Raw genomic sequence first — 20,574 nt, forward strand, 5'->3', positions numbered from 1 at the left:
CCGTCACCTAATCGGAAGAGGTGGTGTTGTTCTTCCCGTTGGGCATCACTGGAGCACTACAGCATGTCTGAGAGCAAGATGCTGGGTTGAAATGGCAAGCAACAGGAAAGCTGGGATTATAGAATTCCTACAGTGCAGAAGGCCATTCGGCCCATCGAATCTGCATCGACCCTCTGAAAGAGCACTCCACCCAAAAACACTTCCCCACCCTATCCCAATAACCCCTTAACCTAACCTTCACATCCGTGGACGCTAAGAAGCAATTTAGTATGGCCAATCCACCTAACCTGCACATCTTTGGACAGTGGGAGGAAACCGGAGCACCCGGAGGAAACCCATTCAGATATGGGGAGAACGCACAAACTCCACACAGACAGCCACGCAAGGCTGGAATTGAACCTGGGTCCCTGGCGCTGTGAGGCAACAGTGCTAACTACTGTGCCACCCATATTTGCGGGTGGAGCGAAGGTGCTCTGCAAAGCAGTCACCCAGTCTGCGTTTAGTCTTTTCAATGTAGAGGAGACCCATTGGGAGCAGCAAATACTGAAGGCCAATGTGAAGGAAGTGAAAGTAAAAAGCTGCTTAACCTGAAAGGAGTGTTTTAACCCACGGACACTGAGGAGGGAGGATGTAAAGTTGTCCTAAGTTCGGATAGGCAGAACAACAATCTAAATTGTTGTTCTGCCTATCCTCTCATAATGTCAAGTTCTTACCTTCTGCAATTGCAAGGGAAAATGCCATGGGAAGGAGATGGGAGTTGGGCGTGCTAGAGGAGTGGACCAGTGTGTCAAGGAATAAGTAATGCCAGTGGAATGCTGATGTGGGGTGAGGGGAAGATGTGTTTGGCAGTGGCATCATGCTGCAGTTGGCAGAAATGGCAGAGGGTGATCCTTTGAAGCTGGTGGGGTGTAAAGTGAAAACAAGAGGTGCTTTGTCATGGTTCTGGGAGGGAGGGTAAGGTTTCAGGGCAGACGTGTGAGCTATGGTCTGCTCCTGTAATGCCCAACCCAAACGGCAAGAACTATTCTGATGAGGCACATTACAGCTTTCTGACATGCAATCGAGTTCAACAACTTTAGACTGTGGAATTTGCCCTCCATCTGGACTCTCCTCTTTTGCTTTCTATTCTTCAGTTCTCCGGCTTGTGCCAAACCATCCCTCCCCACATGGCCAATGTCCCTTGTTCAATTTTGCTCCTACTCAGCACTAACCTCTGTTCTCCTATTAACACATTCTGCTTTCATACCTTTGCTACCATTAACATTCTTCAGTCCCTAATGGCACCTTTATCTCATGTCCTTGACATTTTTGTCAATCCTACCGTAACACCGACCTATCATTAACTTTCCATTCTGCCTCACACTTAAGTGTATAATTCATCATATTTCTATCCCTCTTCAATTCTGTAAAAAGATCATATGAACTCGAAATGTTAACTATGTTTCTCTCTCCACAGATGCTGTCAGATTTGCTGAGTTTATCCAGCATTTTCTGTTTTTATTTCAGATTTCCATCATCATATATGAAACGACCTGGCCGACATGTGACTCCAGACCCACAGCAATGTGGTTAACTCTTAAATGCCCTCTGAAATGACCTAACCAGCTCTGCTCAAGGGCAATTAGGGATGGACGCCAAACACTGGTCCGCCAAAGACACCCACAACCCATGAAATAATAAATAATAAAACATAAGTCCGAGACTCCCAAGCTAGGCAAAATATCCTTCCAGCACTTTTTATCAAGTTCATGTTTCAATTAGATCAACTCGCATTCTTCTAAAGTTTGGCGAACATCCCAGCGTACTTAAGGAAGTGTCCTAGAAATAGTGGATGCAGTGGAAGGGTGAGTGCAAGTTGGAAAGCCGCAGATGGAACAGTTGATGGCCTTCATCAAAGAAGAGTGCCGGCAGCAGAGGAAGGAGATGCCGAAGGGCTGATCAAAGGCCATTTGAAGGGCTCGACTGAGTGGGTGGAAAATGTCTGATGGTCCACGGGTCGCAGATCCGAGAGATCGAAAGGTGATCTCTGAACACAGTGATAGAGCGGTGGCGCTGGAGGCAGAGGTGGGGCTCTTTGGAGACCTTCGCAAGACATTGAGAGCAAGGTCGAGGAGGCAGAATCTGTCAATAGTTCGCCTGCCTGAAGGGGTGGAAGGTGCGAGTGCCGTGAGGATGCTGGCGGGCTGGTGGCAGAGGGGCTAATGGACAAGGTCCCTGAGGTTGGCAGAGCGCACAAATCTCTGAGGCAGAAGCCAAGAGCTGGGGAGCTGCCACGGGCAGTGATTGTGAGACTCCACAGGTTCGTGGAGATACAGAAGATCTTGCAGTGGGCCAGGGAGAAGCAGAACTGCGAATGGGAGGGGAATGAGGTCTGAATATACCTCATTATATTCGGGTATAATTGGAGCAGAACTGGGGTTAACAGGCCCAAGGTGGTGTTATATCGACGGCAGGTTAGGTTTGGGGTACTCTACCTGGCGAAACCATGGGTGATGAATAAAGGCCGGGAATATTATTTTGAGACTCCAGAAATGGCCAATGACTTTATCAAAGAGCATGAACTGGGGCAGACTGAACAATTTTGGGAGACGGAGGTGCTGACACTCTGGAACAATGGAGAATACAGGTAGAGTGGGTGTTGGAGGGAGGGGGTGGTTTCTTCATTTTTGCTGTTGGGTTGACAAAGGGTATTAGGGGGTGAAATGTTTGTAAGGGGACAGCAGTCCGTGCCCCCCCCCCCCCTCCCCCCTCCATATGCTGCCTGAGGCTGTGTTTTTTCTTTTTGTTTGTCTTTGGGGAGGGTGACCTGTGGTTCGAGATGAGTGTTTGTGTTTGGGAAGGGGAGGGGGAGGTCAATAGGGACCTTCTTCACAGAACAAAGATTTGAGGGTGGGGGGGGGGGGTCAGTAGGAGGAGCCTTTCAGCAGGAGTTGCCACACTGGCAGGTAATGCTAATGAATGGAAGTGAGGTGGGGAAGAAGGCCGAGGGTGCAGTCCGTAGGGGAGTGGTGCGGATGGTGCGATGTGGCGAGTTAGAGAAGAAACATGGACAGGGGGGGAGAAAGGGGCCATCATGGATGGGCCAGGTACAGGGTGAAATTAATGGGGGTAAGAGCCAAAAGGGGAGGATGGCGGATGGTAGGGGGGGAATGGAGGTGTAAGCCCCTGGTACGGCTGATAACATGGAACACACAAGGGCTCAATGGACCGGTGAAAAGATCTCATGTCTTTGTGCACCAAAGGAATTTAAAAGCAGAGGTGGTCTTTCTGCAGGCGTCGTACCTCCGCGTGAAGGATCAGATTAGGCTAAGAAAGGTGTGGGTGGGACAGGTTTTACACTCGGGTTTTGATTCAAAGTCGTGGGGGTGGCAATTTTGACGAGCAAGAAAATAGGGGTTGTGAGCGCGAAAGAAGTGAGGGACACGAGTGGGAGGTATATGATGGTGAGTGGGGTATTAGAGGGGATGCAAGTGATACTGGTGAATGTATATGTACCGAATTTGGATGATGTAGGTTTTATGAGTGAGTTGCTGGCAGCGATCCCGGACTTTGCCACGCACCAGTTGATTATGGGAGGAGATTTTAACTGTGTTGTGTCCTAGACCTAGTGTAGATAGATCACGCCCCAGATCAATGGATAGGATGCGAATGACAAAGGAGCTGGGTGGGTTTATGGAAAAGATGGGTAGGGTGGACCCGAGGCACTTCAAGAACACAGGAGGAAGGGAGTATTCCTTTTTCTCACGTGTTTATAGGGCGTATTCAAGAATCAACTTTTTTGTGGTGAGCCGGGAGGTTTTGGTGGAGGGGGTTTTGGTACGCAGGGATAGTAATCTAGGACCATGCGCCCTATTGGCTGGAGATTTGACTTAGATCAGGACGGGAGCAGAAACTGGGGTGTAGGCTCGATTTGGGGCTATTGGCAAACAGAGGGTTTTCGAATACGTGCGGGCTGTTATTAAAGATTATGTCGAATTGAACCAAAACGGGGAGGTGTAGGCGGCCACATTTTGGGAAGCGTGGAAAGCGATTGGGGGGGAGATTATCTCATTCGAGGCACAAGTGGATAGGGAAAGGAGGGAGAAATATGAACGGCTAATGAAGATAGTTAAGGTAGATAGGGAGTACTCTACGGCGCCCACCACGGAGGGATTGGCGAGGAGGAAAAAATTGCAGGGGCAATTAGATAGGGTGACGACGGGGAGGGTAGTAGGACAGTAGGGGCAGCATGGTAGCATAGTGGTGAGCACAGTTGCTTCACAGCTCCAAGGTCCCAGGTTTAATTCCGGCTGGGTCACTGTCTGTGCGGAGTCTGCACGTTCTCCCCATGTGAGCGTGGGTTTCCTCCGGGTGCTCCGGTTTCCTCCCACAGTGCAAAAATGTGCGGATTAGGTGATTGGCCATGCTAAATTGCCCTTAGTGTCCAAAAATGTTAAGTAGGGGTTACAGGATTTCAGGGATAGAGTAGATATGTGGGCTTGAATAGGGTGCTCTTTTGTAAGGGCAGATGCAGAGTCGATGGGCGAATGGCACTGTAAATTCTATGATTGGTGGTCATCTTCCAAGATTCCATATACTCTGGAAAAGTATCTAGATAATTTGGACATTCTGAATTCTCCCTCCGTGTACCAGAACAGGCGCCGGAATGTGGCGATAAGGGCTTTTCACAGTAACTTCATTTCAGTGTTAATGTAAGCCTACTTGTGACAATAAAGATTATTTTAAAATCATAGCTAATTTAACCCCACTATTGAAAAAGGGGGATAGAGAGAAACGGAATCATCGACTAGTTAGCCTGATGTCGGTAGTGGGGAAAATACTATAGTCAATTTTAAAAGGTTTAATAGCAGAGCACTTGGAAAACAGTGGTTACTGAGTTGGATGGTCAGCCATGATCATAACGAATCACGGAGCAGGATCAAAGGACCGAATTGCCTATTCTATGTTTCTGTGTCGATAAGGCGTACTCTATTTAATTTCTCCTCATTGGACAGTATTATTTATTACACATATATATAAATTATAAATACATATATACATATATATACACATATATGTGGCTGATCTCATCTCTGTCTCAACTCTACTTTCCGGCCCATTCTCTGTAACCCTTCAATCCATTACTAATTAAAAATCTGTCTATCTCCTCCTTAAATTTACTCGACGTCCCGGCATCCACCACACTCTGGGGTAGGGAATTCCACAGATTCACAGCCCTCAAGAGAAATAATTTCTCCTCATGTCTGTTTTAAGCTTGCTACCCTTTCCTAAAACCATTACCTCCCATTCCAGATTGCCCACAAGTGAAAACATCTGTTCTAAATCTACTTTGTCAATACCTTTTATCATTTTATATACCTCAATTAGATCTCTTATTCTTCTAAACTCGAGAGAGTATAGGCCTAAACTGCTCAAACTCTCTTCATAAGACAAACACCTCATCTCTGGAATCAATCTCGTGAACTTCCTCCAAAGTAAGTATATTATTTCTCATGGAAGGTGACCAAAACTGTCATAATACTTCAGATGTGGTCTCACGAAGGCCCCATAAAATTTCAGCAAGACTTCTTTACTCTTCAAATCCAATCCCTTTGTTATAAAGGCTAACATACCATTTGCTGGTTCCAACATGAACGACAGCATCTTGTCTGTTCCCTGACGCCCTGTCCTTTAACCCGACACCAGAAGATAACACACCTTGCAGGACTCTTTTTTTAAAAATGTAATTTATTCCAAACGCAATCAGATACAAACAAAAAATAGCACCTCAAAATACATGTTGTTACATAGTTTGTAAATCTGTCCCCTTTTTCACCCAAAGCCCCACCCCGGGCGACAAACAAATCCTCAAACATGATCAGCAATGGCCTCCACTGCGCGCAAAACTGCTCTTCCGACCCCCCTAAGGGCAAACCTGTTTTTTTTCCCCCCCAACTCAAAATTTTGTTTAAATTCCCCAACCATGCCGCGATCCCCGGCGGTGCTGCCGACCTCCAGCTCAATAAAATCCATTGCCGGGCAATCAGAGGCGATGGCCACGACATCAGCCCCACTTCCCCTTCATCAGCTCCAGCAAGTCCTGCACCCCAAAAGCCGCCACCAAAGGGGATGGCACCATCTTGACCCCCACTAGCCCCGACAGAGTCTCGAAGACCTCCTCCCAGAAATCATCCAGCGTTGCACACCACCAAAACATATGAGCGTGATTCACCGGCCAACTCCCACATGCATCCTCCATTCCCAGGAAAACCCACTCATCCGACTTTGTGTCATATGAACCCTGTGTACCACCTTGAATTGGATACCTTGCAAGACTCATGTTGGTTGTTTCAAAAAAGGCTGTTTACCCCACTTACTATTGAATTCCTTACAACAACAACATTTCTACTCTTTCCTGTGATCCTCTGTGTAATCATTTCTCATATGTCACCATGGATGTGTTCTGGAGCCTCACTTGACATCATTCTCACTCGAATGTAAACCAGCGGCGAAGAGAGCAACACCACAGGGAATAATTTTGTTCATCTAATAGACTTGGGGGGGGGGGGGGGGGGGGGGGGGGGGGGGGGTATTACATAAATTCCCAGTGACCTCCCTTTTGTCACTTATTTGGATTCCGGTTCCTCACAAAACGGTCAATAGTAAATTATATTCAAAATGCAATCCTTGTGATAAGCTAGATCTTCATACTTAGTCTATCTGATGTATAGGTGCGAAAAGGAAAATCAAACATATCCCCAGCTTCTTAAATGTCAGCAGAGACTGAAATCTTGTTTTTTAATTTCAACTTTGAAAGGTTCCTGCAGCACTTACATCGTCATTCTCTCAGAATACTGCCATCCTGAATCAATGTCTCCCCTTGTCAGAGAATAATTGTCTTCTGAACTTAAGTCCAATGGCACACTTCCACATCCTCCTGCTCTCTGTGGCGAATTAACTCAAGGCTACAAACTGAGTTTAACATTGGAGTGATAAACAGCAAATAGTATTGCCTACTAACCCTCCTTGGCCTCACAGATGGGTTTTATGGGGAACTGGAGTGATGGGTGGACTCACAAGCCAGGAAAGGCTCGGTGTTTTCAGAAGAGGGGAGCTAATGTGGTGGGGTGGGGTGGGGTGGGGCGTGGGGGCACAGAGAAACAAAGCTTCCCATGCAGTCAACATTTCAAACTGATCTCCCTGCACACTTGACACTGCGGCAAGGCTACTTTAATGACAAACATGGATGAGAGCCACCACATACTAAGTTAACCAGGCTCATGGAGAAATGGGACACTGATGATTGGGTGTGAATACAGTGTGACGTGTTTACCTGAATATTTTCCAGTACAAATTTGGATTCAGTAAATCATAATGGTCATATTTATAATGGCAGAAAGTACAACATTTAAATGGAAATTTAATTACGTCTACATGCTCTGGTCTAATTATCCCTCATGCTTTAACCTCAGTTCACTTCAAGGCTACACTTAGTCTTAATTCATCTTAATTCCACAGGTGATCAACTGACAAATAAATTAAAATTGCTTTCTGTGAAGCTGCAAAGTCACAGAGAACATGGCTTTGTTTGGGATTCCACATGAACAAGGCTCACTGAGCCTGTCAATGAGTAAGCTAAAGTGATGATTAATAGTGTTTATTACAACATGTGGAATGGCTTTTCCAGTCAATCAACTATTTTTCAGTCAGAAGCTAATTCTTTCTCAACAGCACTATCTGCTGTAGCTCACTGGGCACCATGCGGAAAGCCAATGTCAATTTGATGCCCAGAGAGCAGAATATGCACAATTAGCACTAATACCACCCCTTTTAAAAAGAAGGCTACCAGATCACAGCAGCTCACAGATACTGGGATAGATGGGGCAGACCAGCATCAGTTGAAATGAATATCAGACATGCTCTAAAATTGGTCAGTCCAGAATGCCAATTTTATAACCAGGCACAAGTTGCCATCACATCAGCCCATCAAACAAAAATATCACGTTACCTTGCCAAGCTGCTGGTGCACACTAAGGTTATACATCATGATAGCTCCGTCTAGAATTTCCAGTAAAGATTTCTCTGTGATCGGGTGATCCGGTTCATCGGGGGGGCGCCCTAACAACAGGCCATCATTTCCTTGGATTCCTTCAACTGTAAGGAGAAGAAAAGTATCATTATGCATCAGCTCTGCATCTATCGACAAACAATCACAGCCTGATAGCTTTACAGACTCACTCTCTTTGCGAGTCTGCCACAAGCCTCATCCTGCAGACTGACCAAACCAAATTATCAGAGACCGGGCACTGGGGTACAAGTACTGGAGCAGAGGCAGTGGTTCAGTTCTTGCACAGGTAGAGCATCAGGCTGCAAGAATTGTTATCCCATCTACAACAGGACTGTATCCTAAATCAACCAAGTATTTCCCCCACAGTGTTTCATCACAAACAGAAGGCTTCAAAGAATAGCTACAGTGCAGAAGGAGGCCGTTCGGCCCATCGAGTCTGCACCAAACCTTTGAAAGAGCACCCGCAAACCCGCAACCCCACCTAACTTTTGGACACTAAAGGGCAATTTACCATTGCCAATACACTTAATTCGGACTGTGGGAGGAAACTGGAGCACCCGGAGGAAGCTCACACAGACACTGGGAGAATGTGCAAACTCCACACAGAGTCACCCAAAGTCAGAATCGAACTCAGGTCCCTGGCGCTATGAGGCAGCAGTGTTAACCACTATGTCGCTGTGGCGTATAGCTGTGTGTCACTCCACAGTTTGACTGTGTATATAATACAAAACTTCACAGAACCACCATTAAGCTTGTAAATAAAGTGTCTGCAATGTAGTTGCTGAAAAAAATGTTGCACACGCCTAGCCTAAAATCCAGTAACAAATAATTTCCCTGGATCAACTGTCAATTTCTTCAGCTCTTAATGGGGCTTCCTAATCGCAATTAAACTATAATGTTATAGAAAAGCACACTTGAGTGGATTTAGAGCATCAAGACACAAGAAAAAAACAATATTCATCATGTATTGAACCACACTGGCCCAGTCATGGTGCATTCACTTCAACCAAAGTATTAGGGTTGAGTGGCACAACACAACGGTGCTAACGTTTGAGTGCACCTTTCAGTTGCATTAAGAGTATCCTCTGTGTATTAAACTATTTTAGTTAGCACATTAATTTACATTTAAGTGTACTTCTGCTGACAGTGCACTAGGTGGGTCAAAAACAATTTTTACTGTTGTACACTTTTTATCGACTGTGTGAGAATTTCATTCAGACAGCATCTCTAATAATAATAATCACATATTGTCACAATTAGGCTTCAATGAAAATCCCTTAGCATTTGTGCCAAAAGCATTTGTGGACAGTTCAATACTGGAGACTTTACTGTGTTGCGTTCTTTGTTTGACTTTTGCTGACTGCATCCACGTAATATTCAAACTCCCAACAGACTGATTATTGATCACTTTTGGCAAATCCTGTTGCAAGAGATAACACAGTCCCACCTGCGCTTGTGCATCATTCAAACATCTGGTTTATGAAGCAGGCCTTGTGCTCACTCCCTGAAGAAGCGCGTGCCAGGTAGCTGCAAAGCACCATTTGTAATTCCTCAGATTCTGAAGCAATCTGTGCCCGCATTCAGCAACAACTGGACAGCAATCAGGCTTGGGCTAATGGTTGGAAAGTAACATTCGCACCATACAAACATCAAACAATGACCATTTCCAACAAGATATAATCTAATCATCTCCCCTGAACATTCAATGGCATTACCATAACACAATTCCCTACCATAAACATTCTGGGGGCTACTTTTGACCAGAAACTGACTGGACCAGCCATATAAATACCGTGGCTGCAAGAGCAGGTCAGAAGCTGAGAATTCTACAGCAAGTAATACACCTCCTGACTTCCCAAAGCCTGTTCACCATCTACAAAGCATAAGTCAGGATTGTGATTGAAGACCTGTTCGAAGCCAACAATGATTAGAAAGAAAGAAAACTAGAAGGAAACCAGCAGGAACACACAACCCAGGGGGGAGGGGGAGGGGATGGAGGAAGAGAAGGGGGAAACCTAAGGGAATGAAGGGGACACCACAAGGTGGAGGGGAAAGGGCACAAAATTTGCTGCAAAATTCCCAGGACAAATTGCCCCCATGCTTTAAGGAAGCCTTCCTCTGACCTCGGATGGTGTACTTGATCTTCTCCAAGTGGAGAAAATCTGATCGGTCTGCAGCTGTGGGTGATGCTGCTGATCGCCACCCAGGCAGGATTCTCCGGTGTGCGATTAGGGAAGCGAAAGCTAGGCCGTCGGCTCCCTTTACCAAGTGTAGCTCTGGCTGCTCTAATACCCCGAAGATTGCCACTGTCGGGCGCGGCTCCATCCTCACCCCACAACCTTGGACATTGCCTCGGAGAAGGTTGTCCAGAACACAAGCATGGTGCAGGCTCAAAACATGTGGGTGTGATTGGCAAGTCTCTCTGGCACCGTTGACATATATCCTCCACCCCTGGGAAGAACCTGTTCATTCGGGTTCTGGTCAGGTGAACCACTTTAAACTGCATGAGGCTGAGCTTTGCGCAGGAGGAGATGGAGTTGGCCCTGCTCAGTGCTTCACTCCAGAGTCCCCAACCCACCTCTGTCACCAGTTTGTCTCCCCATTGTCGTCTGGTCTCATCTAGCGGCGTTCGAGCTCTGTCCAATAATTGTCCATACATTTTCCCACAGTTCCCCCTTCCTTGTTATCCGTAATCATCAGGTCCTCTATTAGTGTGGTCTCCAGGGCTCTGGGGTATCCTCTTGTCTCTTTGCAGAGAAAGGTTTTATTTGCAGGTGTCTCTTTTCCTGCCCTGCAGGTAGTTCCAACTCCTCTGTTGGTTCATTCAGTGTCTCTAGTCTGTTTCCTATGTAGAAGTCCCCGACTGTCAGCAATCCCCTGTCCTGTCTCCATCTCTTAAAAGTGGTGTCTGCTGGTGGCAACTTGTGATTTGCGCAGATGGGAGCCATGGGGGACATCTCGGTCAGACCGAAATGCTGCCTCATCTGGTGCCACGTTTTCAGTTTAGCAACTACCGCTGGGCTGGATGTATATTTTATTGGGGGAGATGGGAGTGCTGCCATGGCAAGGGCCCAGAGGGTTCTCCCTTTGCAGGTGGCCTCCTCCATCCGCACCCAGTTCGAGTTGGGCTCGTGTACCCATCCCCTCACTCTCTCCTCTGTAGCTGCCCAGTGGTAGAACATAGAACTGTACAGTACAGTACAGGCCCTTCGGCCCACGATGTTGTGCCGAACTAGTCTGAAACTAAGATCAAATCAACCTACTTCCAATCATTCTAGTGCACTCCATATGCCTATCCAATAACTGCTTGAAAGTTCCTAAAGTGTCCGACTCCGCTACCAGAGCTGGGAGTGCATTCCACGCCCCAACCACTTGCTGAGTAAAGAACCTACCTCTGACATCCCTCCTATATCTCCCACCATGAACCTTATAGTTATGTCCCCTTGTAACAGCTACATTCACCCGAGGAAATAGTCTCTGAACGTCCACTTTATCTATCCCTCTCATCATCTTATACACCTCAATTAAGTCACCTCTCATCCTCCTTTGCTCCAATGAGAAAAGCCCTAGCTCCCTCAACCTTTCCTCATAAGGCCTACCCTCCAATCCAGGCAGCATTCTGGTAAATCTCCTTTGCACCCTTTCCAATGCTTCCACATCCTTCCTATAATGAGGTGACCAGAACTGCACACAATACTCCAAATGTGGTCTAACCAATGGGCAGCACGGTGGCACAGTGGTTAGGATTGCTGCCTACGGCACTGAGGACCTGGGTTCAAATCCCGGCCCTGGGTCGCTGTCCGTGTGGAGTGCACGTTATCCCCGTGCCTGCGTGGGTTTCACCCCCACAACCCAAAGATGTGTAGGTTCGGTGGATTGGCCATGCTGAATTGCCCCTTAATTGGAAAAAAATAATTGGATACGCGAAATTTTTTTTTTTTTTAATTTAAAAAAGTGGTCTAACCAAGGTCTTGTACAGTTGCAGCATAACATCACGGCTCTTAAACTCAATTCCCCTGTTAATAAATGCTAACACACGCTTTCTTCACGGCTCTATCCACTTGGGTGGCAACTTTCAGAGATCTATGGACATGAACTCCGAGATCTCTCTGCTCCTCCACATTCTTCAGAGTCCTGCCGTTAACCCTCTAATCCGCATTCAAATTTGTCCTACCAAAATGAATCACCTCACACTTATCAGGGATAAACTCCATCTGCCACTTTACAGCCCAGCTATGCATCCTATCAATGTCTCTTTGCAGCCGGCAATAGCCCTCCACCTCATCCACTACTCCACCAATCTTGGTGTCATCAGAAAATTTACTAACCCAACCTTCAACCCCATCATCCAAGTCATTGATAAAAATCACAAGTAGCAGAGGTCCCAGCACTGATCCCTGTGGTGCACCGCTGGTGACTGGGCTCCAGGATGAAAATTTACCATCTGCCACCACCCTCTGTCTTCTATGTGATAGCCAGTTATTGATCCAATCGGCCAAATTTCCCTCTCTGCCATGCCTCCTTACTTTCTGCATGAGCCGACCATGGGGAACCTTATCAATCGCCTTACTAAAATCCATGTCTACGACATCAACTGCTCTACCTTCATCTATGTACTTAGTTACCTCCTCAAAGAATACAATCAAACTTGTGAGGCAAGACTTACCCCTCACAAATCCATGCTGACTATCCTGGATGAAGCTGTATCTTTTCAAATGATCATAAATCCTATCCCTCAGGACCCTTTCCAATAATTTACCTATGACCGAAGTGAGACTAACCGGCCTATAATTCCCAGGGTTATACCTATTCCCTTTCTTGAACAAGGGGACAACATTTGCCTCTCTCCATTCTTCTGGCACTATTCCTGTAGACAGTGAGGACATAAAGATCAAAGCCAAAGGCTCTGCAATCTCATCCCTCGCTTCGCAAAGAATCCTGGGATATATCCCATCTGGCCCAGAGGACTTATCTATCCTCAGGCTTCTCAAAATTTCTAACATATCTTCCTTCCGAATATCTACCTCCTCCAGCCTACCAGCCTGTACCGCTCTGTCCTCCTCAGAAATATGGCCCCTCTCCTTTGTAAACACTGAAGACAAGTATTCATTTAGGGCCTCTCCTATATCTTCAGACTCCATGCACACGTTCCCACTGCTGTCCTTGACCTGCCCTAACTTCACCTTGGTCATTCTTTTATTCCTCACAAGTGTAAAAAGCCTTGGGGTTTTCCTTGATCCTACCCACCAAGGACTTCTCATGCCCCTTCCTAGCTCTCCTAAGCCCTTTCTTGAGCTCCTTCCAAGCTATTTTGTATCCCTCAAGTGCCTAACTGAACCTTGTTTTCTCATCCTTATATAAGCCCCCTTCTTCCTCTTGGCAAGACATTCAACCTCTTTTGTAAACCATGGTTCCCTCATTCGACCATTTCCTCCCTGCCTGACAGGGACATACATATCAAGGACACACAGTATTTGCTTCTTGAACAAGCTCCACATCTCAATTGTGCCTATCCCTGACAGTTCCTGTGGTAGTATTGCAGGTTTGGAAATGCCAGGCCACCCTCAATTTTCCTCCTTTGCAGTATTGGTTTGGGAACTCTCGGATTCTGGCCCGCCCACACAAATGCCATGATTAGACTGTCCACATTTTAGAAGAAGGCCTTGGGGATGAAGATCAGGATGGGTCTAAACAGGAAGAGGAACCTCGGCAGCATGTTTGTTTCATCTGCATTCTCCCCGCCAGGGAGAGTGGGAGTGAGTACCACCTCTGCAGGTCCTTTATTACTTCCTCCACCAGGCTTTTCAGATTCTACTTGTGGATCTGTGCCCAGTCCCTGGCTATTTGTATCCCAGGTATCGGAATCTGTTTTGGTCTATTTTAAATGGGAGCCCCTCCAGCTCTGCCCCTCCCCCGCTCGGGTTCACCGGGAATGCCTCGCTCTTGCCCAGGTTTGTCTGTAACCCGAGACAGTTCCAAACTCTTTCAGGATCTGCACAATTGCTTTCAGTCCCTCCTGTGGTTTTGAGATGTACAGAAGCAGGTCATCCGCATAGTGAGAGACTCTGTTTCCCCTTTGGATGCCCTTCCAGCTTTTCGCGCCACATAAAACAATCGCCAGGGGTTCGATTGCTTGGGTGAACAGAAGCAGGGACAGTGGGTATCCCTGCCCTGTGCCTCTATGCAGCTTTTCTGTGTCCAGGGAGACAACCACCTCTGGTTCCAGTGTCCTCCCCCTCCGGTGGTGGTGGTGGTTTTGGGGGGGGGGGTCATTATTACATTCATCAGGCGCCTGATGTTCGCACTGAATTGCCTATCCTTGACAAAGCCCGTCTGGTCCTCTGCGACCACCTCCAGTACGCAGTTCAGCAGCCTTTTGGCCAGGACCTTTGTGAGTATCTTTGCATCTACATTTAGTAACAAGATGAGTCTATAAGAGCCACATTCCGTCAAGTCTTGGTCTTTTTTGGGTTTCAACGAGATCGCGGCCTGTGCTAGTGTAGGAGGCAGAGTATCCCTTGCTAGTGAGTCTGCTAATATATCCCTTAGATGTGGAGCCAGAGGGGCAGCACAGTTGCGCAGTGGTTAGTACTGCTGCCTCACAGCGCCGAGGTCCCAGGTTTGGATCCCAGCTCTGGGTCACTGTCCATGTTGAGTTTGCACATTCTCTCCATGTTTGCGTGGGTTTCGCCCCCACAACTCAAAGATATGCAGGGTAGGTGGATTGGCCATGCTAAAATGCCCCTTAATTGGAAAAAATTAATTGGGTACTTTAATCGGGTCCACAATTTATTTATTTATGATGGGTCCGCCGGGAACCCATCAGGTCCCAGCGCCTTCCCCGCCTGTATGGAGCTGATGCTCTCCATGATTTCTCCCAGAATTATTGGTGCCTCCAGTTCCCCCGCCTTTCTTCCCCTACAACTGGCATGTCCAGTCCATCGAGGAGCTGTTTCATCCCCGCGCCCCGTCAGGGGGCTCAGAGGTGTACAGTTCCCGGTAGAAGGTCTTGAATGCTCAATTAACCTCTTTTGGGTCTGCCACCAGTCTGCCTCTGTTGTCCTTCACCTGGGCTATCTCCCTCGTGGCTGCCTGCTTTCTCAGCTGGTGAGCCAGTAGGCAGCCAGCTTTTTCCCCGTGTTCGTAGAAGGTCCCCCGGGTCTGGCAGAGTTGGTGCACTGCTTTCCTAGTGGATAGCAGGTTAAAGACCATTTGTAGCTTTTTCCTCGCCACCAGCAGCTCTACAGTCGGGCCCCCGGAGTACTTTCTGTCGATCGCCAGGATGGAGTCGATCAGCTGTTTCCTGGCCACCCTCTCGTCCCTGTCTCTACATGCCTTGTAACCCCTCTAATCGCTGCCTTTAGTGCCTCCCAGAATGTTCGAAGTGAGACTTCCCCGTTCCGGTTGTTTGTCACGTAGTCACTATTGTCTTGTGATGTTTTCTGGCAGAAAGCCTTGTTGGCCAGGAGGTCTGCGTCCAACCTCCATGTGGGCATTGGGCACGGCCCGTCTCTAACCTCACATCCACATAGTGCGGAGCATGGTTGGAGATGCCGATCTCAGTGTCCAGGATGGGGCACCGGTGTTTCTGGTAAATGTGTACATGCCCAATTGGGACTACACAGACTTTATTAAAAAAGACTGTGGCGGAAATCTCCAACATTGACACACACCAACTTATAATGGGGGGCAACTTTAACTGTGTACAGGACCCGCTGACTGACCATTCAAACCCCAGAACGGGGAAAAAAGACAGGCATGGCTAAGGAACTGGGAACATTTATGGAGCAGATGGGGGCGGTGGACCCCTGGAGGTTCCTGCACCCAAGTGAGAAGGCATTTTCATTCTTTTCACAAGTGTACAAGATATACACCAGGATCGACTTGTTTGCAGTGGGGAAATCGGAATTGTAGGGATGTTTTTATGAGAAGTTGAGTCGGTTGGGCCTGTACTCATTGGAGCTTAAAAGAATGAAAGGTGACCATATTAAGACATATTTTCTCAGGGGGCTTGTCGCAGTAGATGCCGAGAGGTTGCTTCCCTTGTGGGAGAGTCTCGGACCAGACAGCACAACCTCAGAAAAAGGGGTCACGTATTTAAGACAGAGATGAGGAGGAATTTCTTCCCTCGGGTGATAGTGACTCTGTAGAATTCTTGATCGCAGAGTGCTGTAGAGGCTGGGTTGTTGAGTATGTTCAAGGCTGAGAGAGACAAATACTAAATCAGTAAGGGAATCATGGGCTATGGGGATAAGCCAGGAAAGTGGAGTTGAGGGTTATCACATCAGATCAGTCATGATCTCATTGAATACAGGAACAGACTCCTACTCTCCTACATGGGGCTGGTTTAGCACAGTTGGCTAAATAGCTGGCTTGCAATACAGAACAATGCCAGCAACACGGTTCAATTCCCGTACTGACTTCCCCGAACAGGCGCCGGAATGTGGCAACTAGGGGCTTTTCACAGTAACTTCATTGAACCCTACTTGTGACAATAAGTGATTATTATTATTTCTTATGGTCTTATTTCTTATGGACAGATGCATGGGAACACGACTCATTGCTGGGTCAAAATCGTGGAATTTCTATCCTAACAAGACAGTGGGTGTAACTACACCACATGAACTGTAGCAGTTCAAAAAGGCAGCTCACCTTCTCAAGGGTAATTAGAGATGGGCAACAAATGCTGGCCTAGCCAGCGATGCCCACATCCTGTAAAAGAATTTTAAAAACCGTCAACATCAGCCAAGATGGAGCTGGAGGTTTTACCTTCAAGAAGTTCAAGCAGCTCTCCCGGGTTAGAGCTCGAGAGTGGAGCATATCTGCAGACTAGGGTCTATCTGCACAAAGTTACTGCAGTTTCTTTCTTTGTCTTAGCTTACTCAAATATCTACGGTAACCATTTACACCGCCGCTGGAGGCATCTTTCATTTCTTTACTTGCAGCAACCCCATCTCCACTTCCCTTGTACCATCATCTATCTTCAGTTAATCCCTCCTATCCTCTATACTTCCCCATTTATTCTATCCTGCATGGGATATCCCTGTTCTACCATCTCCCGTCAACAAATAATCCTTTACCGGATAATTGTTTAAAAACCGTTAAACTTCTAACATCTTCCGGTTCCAATGAAAAGTCATCAACACAAAATGTTTAATTTGATTCTGTCTCCACAGATGCTGCCTGACCTGCATTTTCTGTTTTCATGACAAATGACTTTGCTGCCTCAGATGTAACACTTACTCCCCAAATTTACAAATCATCATGAAATCATTGCTTGTTGCTAAGATGATCTCAGAACATTACGTCTGATGTCAGATTTGCTGCAATTGTTCAAGATTACATACTATAATTTACTATTTTTATTGTAAACATACATCAAACTGAGCATCTACTCAGTGAGTACTCACTGTCTTCCTCAGTCCTCTGCTCCACAGCCAGAGTACGAACCTTCACTTTTTCCACTGTGGCCAGGGATCGACGGGGATTCATCAAGCTCACAGCTGCCGTGCTGAGGAACCTATTAGCTCGTCCCAATGTTGGTGAACTTAACCAACTCGGCCTGGCAAGAGCTCCCCCGCCTGCAGCAGCGCCACCCAGCCTTTGCTGGATTTCGAAAACATGTAGAGAAGGAATCAGAAACCAGCCGTAAGGGTGCGTCACACAAGGGATCAGAGTTACTGACATGCGTTCACATCTCCTGCCCACTTAGAGGTTTTGCCAACTCATCCCACAAATTTTGAACTTTTGATTTCACTGCCTCTGTTCGTTTGCACCATCTGCAAATTTGAGAAATTTGCATTGTTTTAGAATCCAAGTCATTGAAGTAAATGAGAAAGACCAGTGACCTCACAACTGAAACCAGTTGTTCCACTCTATTTGGTTTGTACTCCCTGGATCCTCTCTATCTATAGCTCCAAAGATAATCTTACACGAATTGGAACTAGACTAATGTTAACAGTTGTCTCTGTTTAGTCACCTTTCTAGAGTAATTGCAGCATTTTTCCCTGTTTCCAACCAGTTGCCCCTGCCCCCGCTCCCTCCTCACACCCAGTAACTCCATTATGATTATCAGTGTCTCATATAACTTCTCCCTGCTTTCCCCCAACACCAAGGTGAATACTGACTATAGCTGAAGATTTACCTGAAGGGGCTCATTTGAGGCCCATCTCAGATTTTTATTTTATGCATGAAATCCATTAATTTAATAATAATAATCTTTATTGTCACATGTAGGCTTACATCAACACTGTAATGAAGTTACTGTGAATAGCCCCTAGTTGCCACATTCCGGCGCCTATTCAGGCATGGAGGGAGAATTCAGAATGTCCAAATTACCTAACAGCACGTCTTTCTGTACTTGTGGGAGGAAACAGGAGCACCCGGAGGAAACGCACGCAGACACGGGGAGAACGTGCAGACTCCACACAGACAGTGACCCAAGGGGCAGCAGGGTAGCATGGTGGTTAGCATAAATGCTTCACAGCTCCACGGTCCCAGGTTCGATTCCCGGCTGGGTCACTGTCTGTGTGGAGTCTGCACGTCCTCCCCCTGTGTGCGTGGGTTTCCTCCGGGTGCTCCGGTTTCCTCCCACAGTCCAAAGATGTGCGGGTTAGGTGGATTGGCCATGCTAAATTGCCCGCAGTGTCCTAATAAAAAAGTAAGGTTAAGGGGGAGGTTGTTGGGTTACGGGTATAGGGTGGATACGTGGGTTTGAGTAGGGTGATCATGGCTCGGCACAACATTGAGGGCCGAAGGGCCTGTTCTGTGCTGTTCTATGTTCTATGTTCTAAGCCGGGAATCAAACCTGGGACACTGGAGCTGTGAAGCAACAGTGTTACCCACTGTGCTGCCCGTATTCTGCAGTTGTTAACCCTGTTTAGGGCCAGCTTATTCTTCATCGTCTCCCCTTGTAAATGCTTGAAGAAAACAGTCACTCAGAATATTTAATATGAGAGAGAGAGAGAAATACAGCACAGAACAGGCCCTTCGGCCCACGATGTTGTGTCGAACTTTTATCCTACGTTAATCATAGAATTTTGGACACTAAGGGCAATTTATCATGGCCAATTCACCCAACCTGCACATCTTTGGACTGTGGGAGGAAACCGGAGCACCCGAAGGAAACCCACGCACACACGGGGAGGATGTGCAGACTCCACACAGACAGTGACCCAAGTCGAAATCGAACTTGGGACCCTGGAGCTGTGAAGCAATTGTGCCATCCACAATGCTACCGTGCTGCCCTTAAGAAGAAATTAATCTACACTCCATTATTCTACCCCAATCCATGTACCTATCCAATAGCCGCTTGAAGGTCCCTAACGTTTCCGACTCAACTACTTCCACAGGCAGTGCATTCCATGCCCCCACTACTCTCTGGGTAAAGAACCTACCTCTGACATCCCCCCTATATCTTCCACCATTTATCTTAAATTTATGTCCCCTTGTAATGGTGTGTTCCACCCGGGGAAAAAATCTCTGACTGTATACTCTATCTATTCCCCTGATCAGCTTATAAACCTCTATCAAGTCGCCCCTCATCCTTCTCCGTTCTAATGAGAAAAGGCCTAGCACCCTCAACCTTTCCTCGTAAGACCGACTCTCCATTCCAGGCAACATCCTGGTAAATCTCCTTTGCACCTTTTCCAAAGCTTCCACATCCTTCCTAAAATGAGGTGAGCTCATCTCCAGCTGTAAGGTTATATGCAGCTTTTATAGATTAATTTCTTATCTGACTGCCTCAGTACGATAGTAGAAGGTTATATCTTGCTGCAACAACAATGTACGTATTTAGGTATCCTTCAGCCCATCTGATCACCCTCTAAATACACTGCTTGCTGCATGTAACTGTATGCACGCCAGTGAACCTTTCTCTTTCTCTCTGCAGGACCTAATATTGCTATTAACTTGTCAATCCATTCACATTCATTTAGCCTGAGCTTGTTGATTTCTGCTATGGATCCGTCTCGACAAGCTTAGCACTGGCCATCTAAAAGTGTTCCACATATCCTCTCCTGAAATGTTGTTGAATATCCAATTTACTTGCTTTAGGTGTCCTCTCATTTCTTTGGCTCCTCACTCTCGCGGTATATCTGATCTGGTGAATTTGACCATTCTGTGACTACTTCCACTTCCGCTTCTGACATGTTTTCGGGCTCAGCAATAATTACCAGCTAAAGTTGAGCTTGGTATGCAGGATAATGAACATAACATTTGCAGATTTATAGAATCATACAATGCCTACAGTGCAGAAGGAGGCCACTCGGCCTATCGAGTCTGCACCAGCCCTTAGAAAGAACACCCCACACAAGCCCACACCTCCACCCTATTCCTGTAACCCAGCAACCCCACCTCACCTTTTTGACACTAAGAGGCAATTTAGCATGACCAATCCACCTAACCTGTGGGAGGAAATCGGAGTATCCGGAGGAACCCCACGCAGAAAGTGCAAACTCCACACAATCACCCAAGGCTGAAATTGAACCTGGGACCCTGGAGCTGTGAGGCAGCAGTGTTAACCACTG

The 20,574-nt window shown here is 46.8% G+C and overlaps 1 protein-coding gene across 2 annotated transcripts in view; it reads right to left on the bottom strand.

Moving 5' to 3' along the window:
- LOC119973187 (E3 ubiquitin-protein ligase RNF123) overlaps window positions 1–20,574 on the bottom strand; it is a 537,603-nt gene that overhangs the window by 293,387 nt on the left and 223,642 nt on the right. For both annotated transcript variants that reach the window (XM_038810837.1, XM_038810836.1), the window contains exons 23-24: window positions 17,458–17,653; window positions 7,988–8,133 (exon numbers count right to left, since the gene is read on the bottom strand). In XM_038810837.1, coding sequence (XP_038666765.1) covers window positions 7,988–8,133; window positions 17,458–17,653 — 342 coding nt within the window. The remainder of the gene's footprint in view (window positions 1–7,987; window positions 8,134–17,457; window positions 17,654–20,574) is intronic.

This window comes from Scyliorhinus canicula, chromosome 11, assembly GCF_902713615.1.
Source record: "Scyliorhinus canicula chromosome 11, sScyCan1.1, whole genome shotgun sequence".
Classification (NCBI taxonomy): Eukaryota; Metazoa; Chordata; class Chondrichthyes; order Carcharhiniformes; family Scyliorhinidae; genus Scyliorhinus; species Scyliorhinus canicula.